At 39.8% G+C, this 24,450-nt stretch overlaps 1 protein-coding gene across 2 annotated transcripts in view; it reads left to right on the forward strand.

Annotated features, from left to right (window-relative positions):
• Window positions 1-23,793, forward strand: part of LOC125079584 (beta-galactosidase-1-like protein 2) — a 60,635-nt gene extending 36,842 nt beyond the window's left edge. For both annotated transcript variants that reach the window (XM_047693313.1, XM_047693311.1), the window contains 8 exons: window positions 17,917-18,063; window positions 20,140-20,211; window positions 20,710-20,797; window positions 21,128-21,215; window positions 21,595-21,706; window positions 22,420-22,536; window positions 22,647-22,710; window positions 23,394-23,793. In XM_047693313.1, coding sequence (XP_047549269.1) covers window positions 17,917-18,063; window positions 20,140-20,211; window positions 20,710-20,797; window positions 21,128-21,215; window positions 21,595-21,706; window positions 22,420-22,536; window positions 22,647-22,710; window positions 23,394-23,401 — 696 coding nt within the window. In that variant the 3' untranslated portion in view covers window positions 23,402-23,793. The remainder of the gene's footprint in view (window positions 1-17,916; window positions 18,064-20,139; window positions 20,212-20,709; window positions 20,798-21,127; window positions 21,216-21,594; window positions 21,707-22,419; window positions 22,537-22,646; window positions 22,711-23,393) is intronic.
• The last annotated feature ends 657 nt before the right edge of the window (window positions 23,794-24,450 follow it).

A 24,450-nucleotide genomic window follows, 5' to 3' on the forward strand; every position in this document is an offset into this window, starting at 1 on the left:
TTTGTTATTAATTGGCTTATATATTTGGGTGCTCCCAAGCTGGGGGCATAAATATTTACAATTGTTAGACCTGGTTGGACAGATCCTTTTATTATTATATAGTGTCCTTCTTCATCTCTTACTACAGTCTTTACTTCAAAATCTAGTGTGTCTGATATAAGGATGGCTACTCCAGTTTTCTTTTGATGTCCTTTGGCATGTTAAATTTTTCTTTGCTCCCTTACTTTCCACCTGGAAGTGTCTTTGGGTCTAAAATGAGTCTTTTGTAAACAGCATATTGATGGGTCCTGTTTTTTTTTTTTTGTTTGTTTTGTTTTTAATTCATTCTGATACCCTGTGTCTTTTGATTGGAGCATTTAGTCCATTTATATTTAGAGTAATTATTGAAAGATATGAATTTAGTGTCATTGTATTATCTATAAAGTCACTGTTCCTGTAGATTGTCTCTGTTCCTTTCTGGTCTTTGTTCTTTGGGGCTCTCTCTTCGCTCAAAGTATTCCCTTTAATATTTCTTATAGGGCTGGTTTAGTGTTCACAAATTGCTTTAGTTTTTGTTTGTCCTGGAAACTCTATCTCTCCTTCTATTCTGAATGACAGTTTTGATGGATAGAGTATTCTTGGCTGCCTATTTTTCCCCTTTAGCGTGTTGAATGTATCATGCCAGTCCTATCTGGGCTGCCAGGTCTCAGTAGACAGGTCTGCTGCCAGCCTTATGTTTCTACCTTTGCAGCTTAAGGACCTCTTGTCCTGAGCTGCTTTCAGGATTTTCATGTTATCTTTGAAATTTGCAAGTTTCACTATAATATGTCAAGGTGTTGACCTATTTTTGTTGATTTTAAGGGGAGGGGGTTCTCTGTGCCTCCTGGACTCAAATGCCTGTTTTCTTTACCAGATTAGGAAAGTTCTCAGTTATAATTTGTTCAAATGTCCCTCTCCCCTGCTCTTCATCTTCTGGAACCCCATTATCAGGATATTATTTTGCTTTATGGAATCACTGAGTTCTCTAAGTCTCCCTTCATGATCCAGTAGTTGTCTTTTTCTTTTCTTTTCAGCTTTTTGATTTTCCATCATTTTGTTTTCTATAGCACTGAGTCTCTTCTGCCTTATTTATCCACATTACTAAAACCTCCATCTGTTACTGCATCTCAGTAATAGCATTTTTAAATTTCAGCCTGATGAGATTTTAGTTCTTTTATTTCTATAGTAAGGGATTCTCTAGTGTCTTCTATGCTTTTTTTAAGCCCAGCTAGTATCTTTAAAATTGCTCTTTTTAAGTTGTAGTTCAAACATTTTACTTATCTCCATATTGATTAAATCCCTGGTAGTGATTATTACCTTCTGTTTTCTTTTAGGGTGAATTTTTGCCCTCGTAAAGATGATCCTGCCAGATGCAGGGTGTCAGGGTTTAGTGTAGGGTACTCCAGCTTCCACTGGAGGTGCTGTGTTTCTTTCTGAAGTCTGTGCTAGTGGATGGGAGAGAGGGGTGTGGAGGAATAAGAATATGGTGTCATCCCCCATCTTGTCTCTGGGAAGCAGAACTCACAGCTACCCCTATTCAGGAGGCCCTGTTAGAAGAGCAAAGAATCTTCTGTGTGCTGGGATTTCATCAGTTCCTTGTCTTTAACCTGTCTGTACCTGAGCCATCAGCATGTCTGGAGCCACAGAACTCCTGGATTTTCACGCTGGTCAGTGGCTTGGATTCAAAACTCCAGGTTTTAAAGGACCTGGTAAGGTGTGGGCCTACTCCTGTCCCTCAGAAGAGAGGCTCATGGTGTGCCCAGCACTGTCCTACCCCTGAAAAGCCATTACATAGTATGCACTCAGAGGCTAGAATTTATGTAATGCTCACCAAAAAGCTGGAGCCAGGTTATTGGCCATCTGCACTTGACTCAGTCCCCTACTCCCTTCTGTCCCAGAGAGGCCATCACAGAGGCTTGCATCTATTGTGGCAGACAGCAAAAAGTGGTGGCCAGGTTATCTGCAGTCTGCTCCTATCTTTACTTTCTGCTTAGTTCTGTTGAAGAAAAGCAGCCACTTGATGTGTGGACAGATTTAAACCTATTGTGACTCCTAGCAAAAAGTTAAGAGGCTTTCTGTCCTCTGCATGCACCTCTGACTCCGCTGTTCAGCACCACTTAATGTCTCCTGGCTGGCCTTTTATCCTTGGAGAAGCAAAATATGCTCTTCCAAATGCCCTTCAGGAAGGGGAGTAATCTCTCACTGTGCTACCCAGAGGATCTCCTTACCAAGATTTATTGTGCACTCCCTACCCACTGGGTTCTTTCCCACTTTCTCTCTCTTCCTGATTTTGCTCCACGAAAAGGGTTCCCTCCCCTCAATGACCATGAGGCTTTCCTCGCTCCCAATTCATGATTCCAAACATTGCATCTGCTATGTTCTCTCCCTCCATCTGTGCAGATTTTCTTAATCCTCGGATCATCTTCCTAGTTGTTCAAAATAGTTGAATGTTGATCTAGCTGTATTTGAAGGGAAAGGCAAATTCAAGGTCCCCCTAATACTCCACCATCTTAATTTTGCCCCCTCCTTATGGCTGCCATAGATTTTTCAACACAAATCTTGTAGGCCAGAAAAAATGGGGTGATATATTCAAAGTGCCAAAAGAAAAAAGAAAAAAAAAAAACACCAACCCAGAATACCCTACCCAGTGAGGTGTCCTTCAGAATTGAAGGAGCAGTGGATTTACCAGACAGATAAAGCTAAAGGAGTTCATCACAACAGACTAGCCTCACAAAAAATGTTAAAAGGAGTTCTTTAAGCTGAAAGAAATGGTGAGTTAATTAGTAACAAAAAAAGCTAATTTGTAACAGGAAGACACATGAAAGTATAAAACTCACTGGTAAAGGTAAATGTATAGTTAAATTTAGAGAATAATGTCATGGGTAAATAAATTTAACTCCAGTATGAAGGTTAAAAGACAAAAGTATTAAAAATTATTATAACTACAATAATTTTTAAATGATACATTAGGTAAAAAGAAGTAAATTGTGACATTAAAAATATAAAAGGTAAGGAGAAGGTTAAATATGTAAAGTATATGTTTGAAGTTAACCTGTTATTAGTAGTATAGACTGCTATGAATATGAGATGTTTTATGTAATCCTCCTGGTAACCACAAAATAAAACTCTGTAGTAGATATACAAAAGATAAAGAAAAAGGAATCAAAGCCTACCAGTACAGAAAAATCATCAAACTACAGAGGAAGAGATCAAGAGAGGAACAAAAGAATTATTAAAAAAAAAACAAAACAGAAAAGCATTAACATAATACCTATCAATAATTACTTTAAATTTAAAATGGGACTAAATTCTCTGATCAAAAGACACAAAGTAAATGAATAGATTAAAAAAAAAAAAAGACCCAACCATCTGTTGGCTACAACAGACTCACCTCAGCTTTGAGAATACACACAGACTGAAATTGAAGGGGTGGAAAAAGATATTTCAAGCAAATAGAAGCCAAAACAAATAAAACAAATCAGGGAGTAGCTATACTTATAGCAGACAAAATGGACTAAGACAAGCTCTGTATCAACAGTCAAAGAATGTCTTTATATGATGACAAAGGGGTCAATTCATCAAAAGAATATAACAATTGTAAATATTATGTTCCCAACATAGGAGCCCCATATATATAAGGCAAATATTAACAGATCTGAACAGAGAAATAGACAGCAATACAATCCCAGTAGGTGTCTTACATTCCTCAGTTCCAACAATGGACTGGTCATCTAGATAGATACTAAATAAAAAAGCATGAGACTTAAATTATATGTTGGACCAGAGGGACCTGCAGAATATATACAGAAATTCCGACCAACAGCAGGAGAATGCACATTTTTCTCAAGCACACATGGAACATTCTCCAGAATAGACCATATGTTAGGTCACACAACATGTTTTAATAAATTTAAGAAGATTGAAATTATACTTTCTGACCATAATGGTATGAAACTAGAAATAATTACAAGGAAAAAACTGAATAATTCACAATATTCACAAATTCACAAATATTCACATGTGGAGATTAAAAAACATGCTCCTGGACAACCAACTGGTCAAATAAATGGAAAAAGAAATTTTTTAAAATCTTGAAGCAATAAAAATGGAAACACAACATCTCAAACTTATGAGAAGCAGCAAAAGCAGTTCTAAGAAAGAAGTTTATAGTGATAAACACATACATTAAGAAAGAAAAGACCTCAAATCAAAAACACAACAGTTTACCTCAAGGAACTAGAAAAAGAACAAATTAAGCTCAAAGTTAGTAGAAAGAAAGAAATAACAAAGATCAGAGGAGAAATAAATGAAATAGAGATGAGAAAGACAATAGAAAAGATCAATGAAACCACATTTTTTTAAAAAAAGATGAACTTGACAAACTGAACTATACTAAGAAAAAAGAGATCAGATTCATTATATAAAATTTTAAGTGAAAGAGTGGAATTACAACTGGTACCACAGAAATATAAAGGATCATAGCTTCTACTAGTATGAACAATTATATGCCAAAAAATTAGACCACCTAGAAGAAATAGATAAATTCCTGGAAACATACAGCTTACTAATACTGAATAATGAAGAAAGAGAAAATCTGAACAGACCAACCAAGTATTAGTAAGAAGACTAAATCAGTAATCAAAACCTCCCCAACAAAGGAAAATCCAAGACAGATAGTTTCACTGCTTATTTCTACCAAACATTTAAAGCAAAACTAGCACCAATCCTTCTCAAACTCTTCTACAAATAGAAAGGAGAAAATGCTTCCAAACTCATTTTATGAGACCAGCATTACTCTGATACCAAAGCCAGACAAGGACACTATAAGAAAAGAAAATTACAGGCCAAGATCTGTGATAAGCATAGATGCATGAATCTTCAATAAAATATCAGCAACCAAATTCAACAATACATTAAAAGGATCACACATCATGATCAAGTGAGATTTCCTCTGGGGACATGAGGTGTTGGGAAAACTGGATATCCACATGCAAAAGAATGAAACTAACTTCTATCTTAAGTCATACACAAAAATCAACCCAAAATGGATTAGAGATTTGAACATAAGATCTGAAACCACAAAACTCCCAGAAGAAAAGATAGGCATAAGCTTCTTGATATTGATCTTGGTAGTAGTGTTTTGCATTTGACACCAAAAGCAGAAATAAACAACTGGGACTATATCAGAGTAAAATGTTTCTGCACAGCAAAGGAAACCATCAATAAAATGAAAAGGAAACTTATGGAAATGGGGGAAAATATTTGTAAATCACATATCTGATAACAGGTTAATATCCAAAATATATAATATCTTGTACAATTCAATAGCAAAATAAGAAACCCCAAGTAACCTAACCAAAACTGAGCAAAGGGCCTGCATTATGCCTTTTTCTAAGGAAGACCTGTAGATGTCCAATAGGTACATGAAAGCTGCTCAGTATCCCTAATCATCTGGAAAAGGCAAATCAAACCACAATAAGACATCCCCTCACTCCCGTTAGGATGTCAGGATATAACAAATGCTGGCAAGGATGTGGAGAAAAGAAAACTCTCATATACTGTTGGTAGAGATATAAACTGGTACAATCACTGTGGAAAATAGTATAGAGGTTAATAAAGAAATTAAAAATAAAACTGCCATATGATCTAGAAGTCTTATTTCTGGGTATATATGCTAAAGGAAATGAAATAATTATCCTGAAGAGATATCTGTACTCCTATGTTCAGAGCAGTATTATTCATAATAGCCAAGGTATGGAAACAGTCTAAGTGTATGATAATCAATGAATAGATAAAGAAAATGTGATTGTTTCACATGTATATAAATAATGTATATGTATTTTAATAGTGTATATATAAAAATGTGATTATTTTATAAGTACATGTGATATTCCATGGTGTGTCTATACTCATATATATATGTTCATATATATATTCATATATATATTAAACTTGCCATTTGCAACAACATGGGTAGATCTAGAGGGTATAATGCTAAGTGAAATAAGAGAAAGATATATGATATGACTCATATGGAATTTAAGAAATAAAATAAATGAACAAACAAATAAAAAAAGAGACAACAAATTTAAATACTGGTTTTTTCAATCCACAGTTGCCGGGGGTGGTGACTGGGGGTGATAGGTGAAATAGATGAAGGGAACTAAGTATACAGGATAAGAAGTGAGAAATGTACAGAATTGTTGATTATTATATTGTACACCTGAAACTATTAGAATGCTGTGTGTTATTTATACTTGAATACAAACAAAACACGATTCTGAGACTCAGGGATTCTTATTTAATGGGATTCAATATTTTTAGCATTCATTTATTGAATATTTTTAGGCTTCCCCTGAGCCAGATGCTTCTATACTATACCTCTAATCTGGTCACTGAAGGGAATGAAGAGATTCTACTGTTCCAGAAAGGAAAATATGGCGATGGCAGTTGCTTTTACCAAAGCCTGAGGGATAAGTCCATTCAAACTCCAAAAGGAATAATAAGACCAGGGAAATGACCTGAGAATGAAGAGTAGAACTCAGGGTTTGTGAGCGGTGAGGGGATGCTCTGAATTGTAAAGGGGGTTTGTGAGAACTGGACCTCACAATGCTCTCCTAAGCAATTCAGGGCTTCTAAACTGTACTGAACTTTACTAAATTGACATTTCATTTTTCTCAGGGTCGTAGCCCTATATTGATGACGGTGTATACAGCAAGTTCTTTGGATGGGTGGGGTACTGCCCCCCATTCTGTGGATTCACATTGTGAGTACTTTTAGATCCTTTCTCAGGAGAATAGATAACAGAGATGGCACTGGCCTGTTTCTTTTTTTTCCTGCTGGTTAGAGTACTTTGAGTATTAGATTTAGGGGGCTAGGCTGAATGGGAACCCCAGAGTGAGTTGAAACTAAAATTTTAGCAGTGTTTCCACTCTGCTTATATTTTGTTGAGGTTATTAAAGCATTAGAGTGAGTCGTTCTAACAGGGCAATTCAATGAAAGCGTACTGGGAGGAAGTAGTGTGTTCTCTGGGCCAAGACTATCTGCCACAGCCTTCCAGGAGAGTTGATGAAGATCAAATCTGGTTTGAAGTAAATGTTTCTGGTGCCACAATTTTAGGTTACTAAAGAAGTTACCTAGAATTTACTGAAAAGTTACTAAGTGCTCCAGAAACACTGAGCTAGACATCTATTTACCTAAGACTAAGACACATAAACAAATATTTAATGTGTACAGTTTGAACATCCCACAAAGGTCTATTAATTCTCCCAAACTTTGTTTTCTCCCCCATTTCTCCTTTTCTTCCTATCTATGTGCAGTGTTAATGAGAGATGTGCATGAAATGTTCAATGCTAGTTTCTCCCTCAACTTCTATATGTTCCATGGTGGCACCAACTTTGGCTTTATGGGTGGATCTGCATCTTTGGACCAGTACCTCCCTATGGTCACAAGCTATGGCAAGTACTTGACCCCCATAGCTGTCTCCAACCTAGGCCACCCTGCCATTTGAGCCTGGAGCTTCCTAGGGTGGGTCTCTGGGAACAATCTCTGGGCCTGTTCATCTGTTTTGCCTTTAACAAACGCTGGGGATTGAAGGTTTGATGTTTATTCCTCTTGATGGTACTAGAATTTATCCACCACTAGAATCTAGCCTGTCTGGGACTTTGCAGGCAGAGGCCTTGGTAGCTTAATCTTATCTATCCACTTTGCAGGCCCTTATTCTTAGAAGTTCATTGTGAAACCAGGTACTCTGGATCTCTTGATAACACCAGGGCTTTTGTTATTGGGTCTTCCCTAGTCTATAACTCCACTGGGAGACCAGGTGACAAGTCAAGGGTAAAAGAAAGAAAGAAAGAAAGAAACAAACAAACTTAATTAGAAATTGAATAGAAAGTAGAAACCACTGGATTGGAGTAGCCTTGGGCTCTCAGCCAGGATTTACTAGATATCAGTTGAAAGCCCTGCAAAGTACGGCAGATGGCTCCTGGTTTGGATTAACTGGGATGTGGTATTTTCTTATTTAATGCCAAAAATTTTTCCTTCCTAAACTTCTGTATTAAGGATCCTTTTGCTCACTACTAAACTCTCATGTCTTCCTTTGCTGAAGCTGAAGATTTCTTGGGGGAAAGTGACAAATTTCTTTATATTTTTCAGACTATGGGGCACTGCTGACAGAGAACGGAGAACGTACAACTGAGTACCTTGCATATCAAGAGTTCTTTAGCTCTTCTTTGGGTACTTAGCAACAATCTCAATCTGAACAGTAACTCAGATAAGAACAGTAACAGTAACTCAACGTCTCAATTGGTCTCTGTCCTGTGAAGAGGGGATTGAGGGAATGGATAAAGGTGTACTTTTGGGAGATACCCAGTTTGTTCCAGTTTATTTTATAATTAGGCACCGGGGATTCAAATATGCCCAAATACAGGGCCCACCCTCTAGTTTCTCAGCACCTAAGGCCATGTGCATCATGGGCTGTGCATCAGAATCCTCTGTGGAACTTGTAAAAACCAGAGATGCCAGGTCTATCCCAGAGCTATTAGAAAGCATTTCTTGGTTGAAATGGGGAGGAAGGGGCAGAATCTGAGCATATGTATTTTCTCATTGGACTTTAGGAGATTCTAATGAGGTACCAGGGTTGAGAACTACTGGTACAGCAGTGGCATTGAGGTGCCACCTTCTTTTCCTGGACAGCAGGGCCTCCTGCCTCAGAGCCTATAGATATGAAAAGAATCCCACTCACTTACTTCCTACCTTATGATTCTTCCTGGAATTGGGAAGGCATGTCCTGTGATGGACTGGGCCCTTCATTCTTGGTGGTTTGGGGTGGTGCCCTTGAAGGGGGTTGGGGTAGGATCTCAGAATGGCCCAGTCTCCTGTTTTTCATTGCAGGGATTCACAAGCCTCCCAACCTAGATTCAATACCTATGGCTGTATATAAGTCAGTGATAACAGAATACTACATGTCACTGTGGGATGTCATGCCCTACTTGGAGGAGGTAAGCATCTCCTGGGAGTAAAAGCATGGGATAGGCTTTGGACGGAAGAGAGAAGGGAAAGGCTTAGCTCAAAAAATAGGACGTAAATTACTGGGGAGCGAAAAGCAATTCTTTGTTGTGATTACTTTTAGGTGTTGTTTTGTTTTGTTTTTGTTTTGGGGTTTTTGTTGTTATTGTTGTTGTTAGTTTCAGAGGCAGAATTTAGTGATTCATCAGTTGCATATAACATCCAGTACTCACCACATCAAATGCCCTCCTTAATGCTCACCCAGTTATCCCTTCCCCTACCCTTCTTCCCTTCAGCAACCCTCAGTTTGTTTCCTAGAGTTCAACATCTCTTATGATGTGCCTCTTTCTCACTTTTCATCTTATTTTTCCTTCTCTTCCCCTATGTTCGTTTGTTTTGTTTCTTAAATTCCATATGAGAGAAATCGTATGGTATTTGTCTTTCTCTGACTTATTTCACTTAGCACAATACCCTCTAGTTCCAACCATGTTGTTGCATATGGCAAGATTTCATTCTTTTTGATGGCTGAGTAATATTCCATTGAAAAATATATATCTATATATACATATATGTATGTTTGTGTGTGTGTGTATACACACACACACACATACCATCTCTTCTTTATCCACTCATCTGTCAATGGACATCTGGGCTTTTTCCAGAGTTTGGTTGTTGTGGTTATTGTTGCTATAAATATTAGGGTGCATGTGCCCCAAACTGGCTGCACCAGTTTGCATTCCCACCAACAGTGGAAGAGTGTTCCCCTTTCTCCACATTCTCACCAATATCTGTTTCCTGACATTAATTTTAGTCATTCTGACTGCTGTGAGGTAGTAGCTTATTGTAGTTTTGATTTGTATTTCCCTGGTGCCAAGAGATATTGAGCATGTTTCCATGTGTCTTTTAGCCATTTGTATGTCTTCTTTGGAGAAATGTCTGTTCGTGTTGTCTGTCCATTTCTTGACTAGATTATTTGGATTTTTTGGGGTGTTGAGTTTGGTAAGTTCTTTTTAGATTTTGGGTACTAGCCCTTTATCTGATAAGACATTTGCAAATATCTTCTCCCATTCCAGAGGTTTTACAATTCAGAGTAATAAACCTAGAATAAGAATTCAGGAATATTCAGAAGATTTAAATGTAAAGAAACAGTGTAAACATTCTGGGATACTGGGAAAATTTCCTTTCAATAACATAGCCAAGAAGATATCCCTTGCCTTCTGAAGATGGTTAGAATGAAGGCACGCTGACTAGATCTAGGGCAATGATTTTGAAACTTTTGATTTAGTAGAAGGACTCTTCCTTCAAACTTACTTCAAGTGTTCAGTACATAAAGCATGCACTAGTTAATCAGGGGGGCTGGTTCTGAGGCTCTGTACTTGCATTGTAAGGGTCAGTCATCCTTTCTCTACGGTGGCACATATTAGAATGGCCCATGTGCCACTTCTGACTTACTTGTAAGATTTAAAGGAACATAGTTTGAAAACCACTAGTGTAGAGGAAAACCTGCATAGTTATTCACACAATACTCAGTAAACATTAATATTTGGGGAATAGTATTATCAAGGTGTTGTTTTGGGGGAACTTCCAGTCTAATGGGGAGGAGAGGTGAATAGAGATTAGGGGGTTGTAGGTCCCATGGTAGAAGAAAGAAGGCAGCACAGCATTGTCAAGGGAACATAGTGTTGTGCTAAAGAGTGTAAGTTCTGGAGTCAAGAGTGGGTTTGAATCTTTACTCCAATATTTACCTTGGGGTGGTCATTTAGCCTCATTATAAAGTTTCCATATCTAGAAAATGAGGCTAATAATTGCACTAACCTCATAGGATTGTAGTGTGGATTAAACCCATACTATTTGAACCTGACACATGGAAGTGCTAGCTGCTGTGTCCTTATTTAGAGATATGCTCAGCATGCAGGACTGTCATAGGATCTAATATTATATCCCAGGTGAGATGATTTTGAGATCCAATGGATGAATAAGAGCTTAATGAGATAAACTGTGGGGTAGAATTAGGGAGGGAAAGGAATATGAGGCATAGTGGAAACCATTTGTAAGGACATGGAAGGAAGTGCATGTTTAGGGAACTGCAAATAAGACTGCAATGAAAAGTGTTTGTGGGCTAGTGCCAAGTGAGAGATCAGGCACCACGTGTCAGAGGACCTTTGTGGTTTTGTTTTAAGTGTTTTCTTATGGAATTTGGAAGACATGAACAAATGGTACAGAGAAAAATAGTGAACCCCTATGTGCTCAACATGCAGCCTCAATTTATTAATATATGGCTAATACTCTTTCATTTATGCCCATACCTTCTCTTCCTCTACTCTTTCTAAGATTATTTCAGAGCAGATCCCAGACATCATATAATTTTAGCTATAAATGGTTTAATATGTATCTGAAAAGATAAGAACTCCTAAAAACACAACTACAAAATCATTATTGTCCTTGATGATGATGATGATGAAGATGATGATGATAGTAATAATAATAATCCTTTAAGTCAGTGATTTCCTGGGAAATATTTAGTAACAGGCTCTCTAGAAGAAAAAACTCTGATTAGTAGTGGTTGCCAATTCCTGTGGCATAAGTACTCCCACAATGGCTAATTCCAAGCCTCTGGCATGACAATACTGAATACAGAGAAAATACAGGGTTGGGTAGAGAGGTGCACAGCTGGCACTAATGAACTGGCACAGACTGGCTGTGTATGTGTTTCACCACTGCTAAAAATCATAAAATATCCAGTGTTCAGATTTTCTCAACTATCTCATGACTTTTTTTTTTAGCATTGATTGATTTAAATTTTTAAATTTTTTAATAAACATATAATGTATTTTTATCCCCAGGGGTACAGGTCTGTGAATCACCAGGTTTACACATTTCACAGCACTCATCATAGCGCACACCCTCCCCAATGTCCATAACCCCACCACCCTCTCCCGTCTCCCCTCCCCCCAGCAACCCTCAGTCTGTTTTTTGAGATTGAGTTTTTTATGGTTTGTCTCCCTCCCAATCCCATCTTCTTTCATATTTTCTTTTCCTACCCCCTAAACCCCCCACATTGCATCACCAATTCCTCATATCAGGGAGATCATATGATAGTTGTCTTTCTCTGATTGACTTATTTCGCTAAGCATAATACTCTCTAGTTCCATCCACGTCGTCGCAAATGGCAAGATTTCATTTCTTTTGATGGCTGCGTAGTATTCCATTGCATATATATACCACATCTTCTTTATCCATTCATCTGTTGATGGACATCTAGGTTCTTTCCATAGTTTGGCTATTGTGGACATTGCTGCCATAAACATTCGGGTGCACGTGCCTCTTCGGAGCACCATGTTTGTATCTTTAGGATATATACCCAGTAGTTTAGCACTGATTTCTTAATATCAGGATCCAAATGAGATTAATCACACATTGCATTTTGTTGATCTGTCTCTTAAATCTCTTTTAATCTAAAGATTTCTCTTTTATTAAATTTATTTGTTAAAGAAGCAGGATTATTTGTACTACAGAATCTCCTACATTCTGAGTTTTGCTAATTAGGTCCCCATCTATTTGGGAACGTGTCTTTATACTTGTCTTTATACTCCCCACATTTTCAGTAAACAGATCTAGATGCTTGATGAGATTTAAGATTTTATTGTTTGCAAATATATTTTATAGGTGGTGCTGTTATATTTTTTATGTATTATATCTCAGATACATGGTGGCTGGTCATTTCTGTTTTCATAATTGATCAGTGGGTTCAGGAGCCTCTAACTCAGTCTATCCATTATCCATTTTCCCATCAGCCTTTTACCTAATGGTTTTAGCAATTATTACCTATATCCAATACCTATATCAATTGCCTATATCCAATATTTCATTAAGGCTTTCAAAATAATATCATTCTTATTCTGTAATTCCTTCTTCATTTATTTTACACTTGAATTCTTCTATGTAGAAGTGCTTTCCTTTACTATTGTCTTGTCACCTTAATGTACAGTTTATAAAGAAAAGTTAGGACAAATTTTCAAGTATTTTCTTTTATCAGATAATGAATTTATTCCTGGATATCCTCCAAAGGTGGCCAGTGAGTTCTTTTGCTGCTGTTGTCTTTATTTGATTATAAACTCATGATTTAAAAAATTTTGTTTTCAATTACACTTGACATACAATATTATATAAGTTTCAGGTGTACAAGATACTGATTTGAAAATTATATACATTACAAAATGCTCAGCACAGTAAGCTGTGTCTGTCACCATACAAAGTTATTACAGTATTTCTGACTATAGTCTCCAGGCTGTACTTCTTATCCCCATGACTTATTTATTTTATACTTGGAATTTTGCACCTCTTTATGACTTTCATCTATTTTCCTCACCACCTCTGGCCCTGTGCCATCTGACAATTGCCAATTTGTTCTCTGTATTTATGAGTCTGTCTCTGTTTGTTTGTTTACTTTGTTTTTAGATTCCATATATGAATGAAAGAAATCACATGATATTTGTTTCTCTGTCTGACTTATTTCCCTTAGTATAATACTCTCTAGTTCCTTCCACATAGTTGTGAATGACAAGACTTTATTCTTTTTATGGCTGAGTAATATTCCAATATACACACATACCCCACATTTTAGATATATATATATATATAGATATATATATATATATATATCCCATCTTCTTTTTTGTTTTATTTTTTTATTTTTAATTTTTTAAAATTTCTTTTTCAGTGTACCAGAATTTATTTTTTAAATTTCTTTTCAGTGTACCAGAATTCATTGTTTATGCACCACACCCAGTGCTCCATGCAATAATGTGTCCTCCATAATACCCACCACCAGGCTCACCCAACCTCCCACCCCCTGCCCCTTCAAAACCCTCAGATTGTTTTTCAGAGTCCGTAGTCTCTCATGGTTTGTCTCCCCCTCCAATTTCCCTCAACTCCCTTCTCCTCTCCATCTCCCCATGTCCTCCATGTTATTTCTTATGCTCCACAAATAAGTGAAACCATATGATATATCCCATCTTCTTTAGTCATTCATCTACCAGTGAACACTTATGTAGTGTTAACTTATAACTTATAGTTAACTTATATGTTAACTATTATAAATAATGTTACAGTAAACTTAGGGGCACATATATCTTTTCAAAGTAGTATTTTTATTTCCTTCAGGTAAATATCCAGTGGTGGAATTACTGGGTCATATGGTATTTCTATTTTTAATTTTTTGAGGAACCTCCATACTGTTTTCCACACTGGCTGCACCAAATCACATTCTTACTAACAGTTCATGAGGGTTCCTTTTTCACCACATGCTCACCAACACTTAATATTTCTTAGGTATTAGCCATTCTGACTGCTGTGAGGTGACACCTCAGGGCGGTTTTCATTTACACTTCCCTGGTGATTAAAGACATTTAACATCTTTTCATGTGTGTATTGGCCATCTGTATTTCTGCTTTGTGAAAAATGTCCATTTAGATCTTCTACCCATTTTTAGATTGAATTATTTGGTTTTGATAATGATTGTACAAGTTCTTTATATTTTTGGATATTAACCCCTCATCAGATTTATCATTTGCAAATATCTTCTCCCAATCAGTAGCTTGTTTTCTCATTTTGTTAAGGGTTTCCTTTTCTATATAGAAGCTTTTTAGTTTGATATAGTTCCCATTGTTTATTTTTCCTTTTGCTTCCCTTGCCTGGGAAGACAGATCCAGAGAAATATTGCTAAGACTGATGTCCAAGAGTTTACAGCCTATGTTTTCTTTTAGGAGTGTTATAGTTTCATGTTTTACATTTAGGTATTTAATCAATACAATTTGAGTTTATTTTCATGTATGATGTAAGAGTGGTCGAGTTTCATTCTTTTCCATGTAGCTGTCTGGTTTCCTCAGCACTATTTATTTATTTATTTATTTTAAAGATTTTATTTATTTGTCAGAGAGAGAGGGAGAGAGAGCGAGCACAGGCAGACAGAATGGCAGGCAGAGGCAGAGGGAGAAGCAGGCTCCCCGCCGAGCAAGGAGCCCGATGTGGGACTCGATCCCAGGACACTGGGATCATGACCCGAGCTGAAGGCAGCTGCTTAACCAACTGAGCCACCCGGGTGCCCCAGCTCAGCACTATTTATTGAAGAGACTCCTCCCCATTGTATATTTTTGACTCTTTTGTCATAGATTAGTTGCAAGACTGGTTCTCTCCTCCCCAGGCAAGGAGTTGTTTTGGAGGGGCACTGGTATAGGCCAGGGCTGCCCAGCAGGTGTGGAGGAGCAACTGTCACTCTGAGGGAACTCTGGTCTCTGGACTCTGGCTGTAGTGGGAAGGGTGCCTGCTAGATCTGGTCTGTAGGAGAATGCCAGGGTGGGTCAAGCCATGCTAGCAAGGTCGATGGATAATGTTAGAAATGGCTCCACAAGAGTAGGACTATCTAGGCTATAGGAGGGCAAGAAAAATGGCTTCTACCTGCACTTGCATTCTAGGAGAAACTTCTACAGATCCTTACCCCCCAGGCATATGTTCTAAAATCAGACAATAAATCTTTATATATAACCCAGGTGCTTTTCAAACTGCTGCCTCTGTGCTGGGTCTTGGACCAATTGATACCAATATTCTGGCTCTACATGGGTAGACACCTGGTTTCCTGTGGACCTTTGATTTTCCTGAAATTAGGTCCTGCTGATTTTCAAAGCCAGATTTCTTCTTGGTATAGGTCTCTAGGACCAAGGGTGTCTGATACAGGGCTTGATCTCCTCCACTCCTCAGGGATGACCTCCATGCCTGGAATCCTCTTCTTGCTTGTGAGGTGCTATGCCAGGGATTTGATTCCATTGCCTCTTGCCCCTTCCACCTCTCTCAGTGTGGCCTTCTTTTTATGTCTCTAGCTGTGGAACGTCAGTTTTGCCGGTCTTCATATCATTTTAAGAGTGAGGTACACAATGTGCAGCTATAGCCTTGATATGTCTGTGGAAGGAGGTGAGGTCAGAATCTTTCTTTTTTTTTTTTTTTTTTAAGATTTTATTTATTTATTTGACAGAGATCACAAGCAGGCAGAGAGAGAGGAGAAAGCAGGCTCCCCGCGGAGCTGAGAGCCCGATATGGGGCTCGATCCCGGGACCCTGGGATCATGACCTGAGCTGAAGGCAGAGGCTTTAACCCACTGAGCCACCCAGGCACCCCGATCAGAATCTTTCTGACACCATCTCCCCAAGATCCTTCTGAAAACTTATACTTAAAAAAAAACAAAACAAAACCACACACATTTAACATGTTTTGATCCTGTTGCAGTCATTCCTTTTGATATTCAAATTGTCCCATCTCCTTTAAGTTGGCCCCTGTGCCCTCTTGTCCTCTTGACATGAGTCTGGTAGCTTTTGATATCTTTTTTGTCCTCCAGAATGTTTCAGGCCATGTGGCTCCACAGACTAGGATCATGTATTTCTCCAAGGCAGTCTAAAAAGCCGTGTGTGTGTGTGTGTGTGTGTGTGTGTGTGTGTTTGTGTGTGTGTGTGTGTGTCTCTCTCTGTGTGTGTGTTTAGAGATTTTACTTATTTATTTGAGAGAGAGAAAGAGAGAAAGAGAAGGGAGGAGGGCAAGCATGAGTGGGGGAAGGGGCAGAGGGAGAAGCAGGCTTCCTGCTGAGCTGGGAGCCCAATGGAGGGCTCCATCCCAGGACCTTGGGACCATGACCTGAACCAAAGGCAGATACTTAACTGACTGAGCCATCCAGGCACCCCAGGTCATGGTTTTGTGTGTGTTTTTTTTTTTTTTAATATTTTATTTATTTATTTGACAGACAGAGATCACAAGTAGGCAGAGAGGCAGGCAGAGAGAGGAGGAAGCAGGCTCCCTGCGGAGCAGAGAGTCTGATGCGGGGCTCGATCCCAGGACCCTGAGATCATGACCTGAGCCAAAGGCAGAAGCTTTAACCCACTGAGCCACCCAGTCGCCCCCCAGGTCATGTTTTTATGCTAAGAAATTTGAACATTTTCCTGAAAGTTATGGAAGCTATTTTAAGACATGGGAATCAGATACCAATTTTGCATCAGAAGGATATCTTTGGTAGTTGAATGGGGGATGCAGTAGAGTGGGACCATGCTAGAACACTGAAAATGAATAAAAAGCTACTTAAGTTGAGCTTAGATAATGAAGGTGAAGAAGGATTAGTGAAACAGAGATTTAGAGTCAGACTCTAAAGGAGGTGATGACTGGTTGATTGGAGATATTGAGGAAGAGGAAGAGACATCGTACATACTTTTTACCTTTTTGACCGGATGGTTAGTGTTGCTCTGGAAAGGAAAAAGAGTAGGGTGGGGAAATGTGGTAAATATAGTTTGGCAGATACTACATTGGAATCATTTAGGGACCTTCAGAAGGAGAAGTCCAACAGACATGGGGATTAACAGACATTGAGTGCTTTAGGTCACTGTTAGATAGGCAGATTCATGAATAGTCACAGTTAGACTGTGGGTTAGGATGATTTCTTTTACTATATGAAGGAAAAAGAAGAGACGACCAATGATAGACAGAGTCTGGCACACCTGGCATGGAATTCGTGAAATCAGGAGTCTAGTCCAGGCTTTATCATAAATTGATGAGCAAGATAACAGATCATTCCCTTTCCTTGATTTCAGCTTTTCCATCTGAAAAATAAGAATACATTACTGGCTAGCACATGTAGAGAAATATAAAGTTGGTTTGGAAAACTTTTAGTTTTTAAAAAGGACATTAATATGTGACACTTAAGCATGATTATCATTATACATTCCTTTTTTATACATTTGTCCTCAAGACTTTTGGGGGCAGTTCCATTGGAGAAGTGGGCTTTGGGTGTTGGTTTCTGAAATTTATCTCTCCAAGCCTGAACGTTCAGCCTGGTTTTTGTTCCTGTTTCTGTCACAGCCCATCAGCTCTGTCAAGCCGATCTGCATGGAGGAGCTATCTGTGAACCAGGGGAATGGTCAGTCTTATGGATACATACTTTATGAGACTGTGATCACCACCAGTGGCCTCCTTACCACAAAGAATCATGTTCACGACCGAGGTCAGGTAAGGGAGTGGATGGGTCCCAGTGGCGCTTCTCTGCTAGTAAAACCCAGTTGTGTTGCTGAGGTGAATATCTAAATGATAGTCAAATCTTTTTCACCTTCAAAAATTCATCACTGTTTCTTAACCTTTGTCTCTTCAGTGAAATGTTTGTTATGCGAGCTACTGTTGTCGTAGGTCTGAGGTTTGTGTTAGTTCCCAGGGAGGGGGCATATTCATTGAATCCTTATGAGAATTGATGGAGAGTTCTTTAAAGGAGACTCCAGAGGAGCTTCAGAAGTCCCTGTACTTAACTGCACAGCAATCCCTACATTTACACAGCACATTACAATGTGCTGCTCTCATTTAATTCTCAAAACACCCGTCTAAGATATTTGTGACAAATGAGAATACCTCAGAGAAGTTAAATGTCTTTCAGAGGATATTTGACTAGAAAACAGCAGAGCCGAGGGTAAAGACTTCGTCATCTCACTCCCAAGTTAAGAGCTAGCAGAGTTGCCTCAGGTCTTGGTGAAATTCTCCTGCAAAGAGCCCTCTCTGTGCTGCCTGTGTCTTCTCCCAGAGTTTCAGGCACTCCCGATGGTGACTCCAACCCTCCCCTCCTTATCCTGAGCTGCAGACCCAGATTCCTTGTTTGCTGAACATTTTTCTTCGCTTAGATGTGTTCTGCTGGCTCCTCACACTCATCATGTTCAAAACCAAATTCATCACCCTCCTAAATAACCCTCATCCTGTACTCCTCACATCAATCATGGACTTGCAGCCTCCCCACCTGAAAATGCTGTTCCCCTCATCCTCTCTCCATACCTTATTCTCAGCTGGGACATGCTTGCTACAATATGACTCATGGGGTCTTCTCTCTAACTCCATGCCACCATGGCTTTAGAAGTTTCCCTGTATCTTGCCTCTACTACTATTAGAGTCTCATAACCAATCTTCCTTTTTCAGATAGCTCACCTTTCCCCTCCTCCTTGTCAAATTCCTCCCTCACAGTGGCACCAGTTTCCTTCCCAAGGTAAAATTCTCAACATGCCTCTTCCCCTGTCTACAGTCTTCCATTGATTTTTCCCAGTCCCCTGTCATCATTTTCGCCAAATAGCCTGGACTTGGCTGTGGATCAGGACTTGTCACTTTCTTCCCTGTGCTTCCGTGGCATTCTTCCTACAGTTCCATGTTAGCTATTGTGGAGTATCCTAAAAATTTATTTGTGTCACTCTCTGAGTTCCTCAATGGCTAGAGTTGTGTGTTAAGCTTGGTGACGCCTTGCTCCAGCCATTCAGTAGGTGTTTAACAAATGGTTATAGTGTATATAAACCTTGTGATTAGACTCTAAATAGCTTAAAATATAAATTCTGAATTTCATATAGTATTAATATTTGTGTTTTTAATATATGTGGATTTTAATTTTTATAGTTTCCTAGTCAAACTTCATTTGAAAATTATGACCTGACTCAAATAATCTAAGGGGCAAATTTTATCTTTCTGTGGTCCTGCATGGCTAGGGCAGATTCTTCTGGGTGACTTATCTGAGCCTGAAGCAGTATAATAGATAACAGAAAAGAAAAGGATTTATGTCCAGGTCATTCTTAAAATGAGAAACAGTGGTGGCAGCAGCCTCTTCAGATAAGGGTCGGGGGAAACCTGGGAGACTGGATCCATTATGAGAGTGAACCCAGGCGGGCAAGGCAGGCAGATGCCTCCTGCGCCTGGAGTCCCATCTTCCCTGTGATCATTACTTCTTTCACAAGATCCATTCAATCACAAGACTCATTCTCTACCTTCCTTTTCCCCTCATTCCCTGCAGGTCTTTTAAAAATTTTATTCTTTCCCTCCTTGTCCTATAGTACAGCAAGGCCCAGATTTGGTATTAGAACATCCTTCTCCAGACTTTGCCTCACACATCTCACAACTGTACTGCTTTGAATATGTTGTATTTTTGTCAACTCATAGTCTGCTTGTAATATTCTTTGAGACAGAGTTAATCCTTCTCCTAGAACTTGCCTTTTCTTTGCTTTCCTAAGGACCATTTTATCCTTTTCCTTATGAGGACCTAATGGTGCTCTCCTCTTTCTTTGGCAGGTGTTTTTGGATGAGAACTTTTTAGGCATCTTCGATCGTTCCACTGATCAGCTGACTATTCCCAGGAAAATGGTATATAATCTAGTGTTGAACTAATACATCAGTGCCCTGGCTTAATTGTAAGCGTGGCCTGACCTTGTGATAGCTTATTTTCTCCTCCACGGTTCTTTGAAATGTTCCCAGCATAAGAGCCCAGCAGGGGTGCAGGAGAGCTGTATGTGCTTCTAAAGTATAAGTGTCTATGCTTTGGGTGAGCAGAACTTCAACATGTTGGATATTTGCTGCTCAGAAGCTCTAGGTTTGTCACCTGCCTCAAAAATCTCTAGTGAAATGTTCGAGTGACTGTTTTCTGAAAGGCCTAGTATGGGGGTGAGGGTGAGGGTGGAGTAAGTAGGAAGGGCAAGAGCCTAAGGGTTTACTTGACCCAGAGCTGGAGGTCTGCAGGCTTTTGAGGCCTGCTGTCTGTCAGTCACCCTGCTTACAATCTCATCTGAGTTTCAGAGAAGACTTAAGAGGTCTATAGAAAAGTTCTCTGAGTGGTACCCACTATGGCTCATCTATCTTGGACAGGTCTACAACGATAACCCAACACTGAGGATCCTGGTGGAGAATCAAGGCCGCCTCGCCTATGGTCAGGACATCAATAAGGAGAGAAAAGGTAGGCCTCCTTCCTTCCAAGGGTGGTGAAGTTTGAGACCTTGAGGCATCAAATTCCATTGCTCTTATTGTAAGCTGGACAGTCATGGCCAGGTGTATGATTTAGTGGACAGCAGTATCTCTGCTGTATGTTGGACATAGAGGCATGCTCTAAGAAGTGTACATGTATAACAGAAGGAAGAACTTATGTAAGATTTTGCAGAAACCTTCCATTTGATAAAGGCAGGAAAACATCTTCCTTTGCGGGGAGACCTGGCCACAACCTGTTTACATCTCTGTGTTCACATCCCTGCTTGCCTTCTTCATGTTCCTTTTATTCCCTCTTTTGTAGGTTTAATTGGGGATATCTACCTGAACAAATCTCCTTTAAGAAATTTTAAAATCCATAGCCTGGATATGAAAACTAAATTTATACAAAGGTGGGTGCCAGACCATCATCAACTCAAGGTGATTGATCAAAGATGGTTCTGATTTAGAGATGGAAAGAAGCTCAGAGACCATGCAGATTAACCTCCTTTGTTTTCAGATAGGAGAGATGAGACCCACAGTCTTGAAGGAAATGACCCCAAGTTTCATAGTTGTCTAGGGCAGAGTGATGAACATCCCCTCCTTCATGCAACTCCTGGTCTGCTGATCTTTTTGTTTGTTTGTTTTTTCTGCATCATATCCCCTTAGAGGCATGTGCCTATGCTGTAAGAGGAATGCCAGGCTTGGGCACAAAGGGGACTTACCTCAAAAATCACAGCTGACACACAAAGAAGGGCATGACCTTTCCATTGGTGTTTGATTTCCTCTTAGGGACCTTCCTAACATCTGGAAACCAGCTGTATTCAAACATCGGGGCCCTGCCTTCTTCCTCGGTATCCTGAGAATAGGTAATGACCCCAGAGACACCTTCATAAAAATGGAGGTTAGTGATATTTCTCCCCTGCCTATTCCCCTATGCCCTCATCTGAAAAGGATCTTTGAGAAAAAGCTCCTTGGTACATGGGCCCTATCCTGTGAAAAGAAATGTAGGTTTCCTGGGACATCAGCCACTCCACAGCATTCTGGAGGCTGTCCCTTCCCTGGTGTTAACAAGGATGAGGAGTAGATGCTTAACAAATGCAACAGAGACATAAGTAGTGTGTTCTAGTGCAGACAGCTGTAGAGTCTACTACATGAAGATTTAGTGAGTGTGGTTCACTTGTCCCCAGACATAATCCAAGACATTGAGATCCTCAACCCCTTAGAACACACATCCAATCTGTGGTGGGGATGTTGAGATTTTAATGCATATGTACAGCCACCCCAAAATTCTACAATTCAGACTTTGTTTGGGGCTCAGCATGTTTTGGTAAATGCCTGATGGTCAATGGAAGGACCCTTCCCTGACTTGGGACAGATGAGTTAGAAAACAGTACCCTCCTTCTTGAGGCCTAGGTGTTGAGCCAACCCCAGGCCAGGGGCAATAACATAGACCTCTCCAGGTAACCTTCCATCTAAGGCCATGTGTGGTAATCCACTCCATCTATGTGTATCTATGACTGTGATCAGATGTGTTTATGGGGTGTGTGTGTCTTCACCCTTGTGTCATTACATCTAGAACTCAGGTCTTGAATCCTTCATTCCAATCTTTTTCAGGGCTGGACAAAAGGTGTAATATTCATCAATGGAAAGAATCTGGGACGCTACTGGAATATAGGTCCCCAGGAGACCTTTTACCTTCCAGGACCCTGGCTTCGTCCTGGATCAAATGAGGTAAGGTCCCCCCTACACCTCCCTCATCCCAGTCCACTTCATTTGGCCTTTGCCTTGCAACGAGTCAGAACTTGAATCTCATGGCCACCCCACCTCCTTTCTCTTCACAGATCATTGTGTTTGAGGAGTTTAAACCTGGCCTGGAGATCCACTTCACAAACATATCTCGACTAGGTATGATATTCAAGAGGGTAAATTTGCAGCATCTCAGTCAATCCTTCTGGGTCTTTCTAACTGAGCTAGAGATAAAGAAGTCAGAATGTACTATCTCCCAGGAACCTGAACACTTCCTCACTGCCTTTGCTTAATAGCAGGTTTTCTCTTTTACCTGGTATAGCTCTACTCATCACCTCCCATTTCCAAGTGACCTGACTAGCTCACTCCTCTAACAGTCTTAACCCAACTCCCTGGGCCTCCCTTCCTTCCAGATGTTTCCAGTGTGCTGTATGGATCCCTCCCTCATTGTAAACCAAGGTCCCAACATTTTCCACTTCTTGCCTTTTCTGAAATATGCTTCCTACTGCTCTCTCTTGTGTTGCCATGTATGGTCATTCCTAGGCACTTTTCCTGGTACCATTTCTCAGGTTGCCAAAGGGAGGGACTGCATGGCCCAGTCACCACAGGTGAGAAGGTTGCAGTCTCTGTGCCTGCCCATTGGTTTCTGTATGCCCAGCTTTCCTGATCCTTATGTTGGTAGTAGGATCCAGAGGTCTTTTTGGAGAATCACCCTTGTTCCCTTCATTAGAGACTTTGTGGGACTGATAATCACACTGCCCTTTCTTCCAACCTGCAACTGTCCTTCCCTGCCAGGGGTGGGCATGTGATGCACAGTAGACAAATCAGACTTTCTTTTCCAGGATATTGAATCTTGAGTGTTGTGACATAATGTATGAAATTGATTGAGATGAATCACTTCAACAGTGGGGCTGTGAGTAACCTACCCATCCTGATAACTCCATTGCTGAAACTACCCTGGCTTCTCCACTTAACCAATGGTTTGGTTTGGGCCTACCATCCACTTCCTAATTTGCCAGTCGTTCCTCTTTTGGCATAGGTTAGCTAACCTTTTTCTGATGCTCATTACACAATAGACCTACTTAGTGCATACCCTTTATCATACTGCTACAATAAAGGCTGTTTGACCACCAAATAAAATGCTGAAAAAATGAGATGCTCAGAATACTTGACCCCACAAATGTAAATTTGAAGCAAAAGTGATCTTTTGAAAAAATCGAATAAAATGTAAACATTAATGCAGTTCATATACACTCTGTGTTTTCTATGTATTTTTTTAAAAAAAGGTATTTTCCTTTTACCCTCCAGTTCTTATTCCATACCATACCACTGGCTTTTCTATAGTCAGGGGAAAGCCCTGCTTCTTTGAGACTCATGACACCAACTGCCTGGTCTGGTGCCTCCTTGTCACCTTATTATTCTTTACCCACCACATGACTACCACCTTTGGTACCTGATATGCTACTCTTCTTGAGTCCATGTTGTTCTCCCAGTCCTCTGGGTGCTGCAAACCTTTTGAGCCATAGTGAGAGCATGGGAGCCATTTAAGTGTTGGAGATGCATCAACTGTCTGGACAGGCAAAGGGGAGATCTGTGGAGCTTTACTTTCTAAAGCTGCTGCAAATTTTGGCATGGTATAAACTGGCCCTGGGGTTAGCTGACAGGCTTCCGGGAAGCTTGGGAGAGTGGGTCACCATGAAGGTGAGTTGTCATTGCATCAAGGGCTGTCGAGACTTCCAAGCCAAGACCATAAGGAATCATAGCCAGATTTCAGGCCAGTTGTATAAGAGGCTGCATTCCTCCTAGAATCAAGATCCTGAGTCCACTCTTTGCATCTGCAAAAGCCAGGGGACCAGCAGCACCCATGTGGACCAGGACTTCCATAGCCCAAGGACGCTA

The sequence above is a fragment of the Lutra lutra genome, chromosome 10, assembly GCF_902655055.1.
Source record: "Lutra lutra chromosome 10, mLutLut1.2, whole genome shotgun sequence".
In the NCBI taxonomy this organism is placed as follows: Eukaryota; Metazoa; Chordata; class Mammalia; order Carnivora; family Mustelidae; genus Lutra; species Lutra lutra.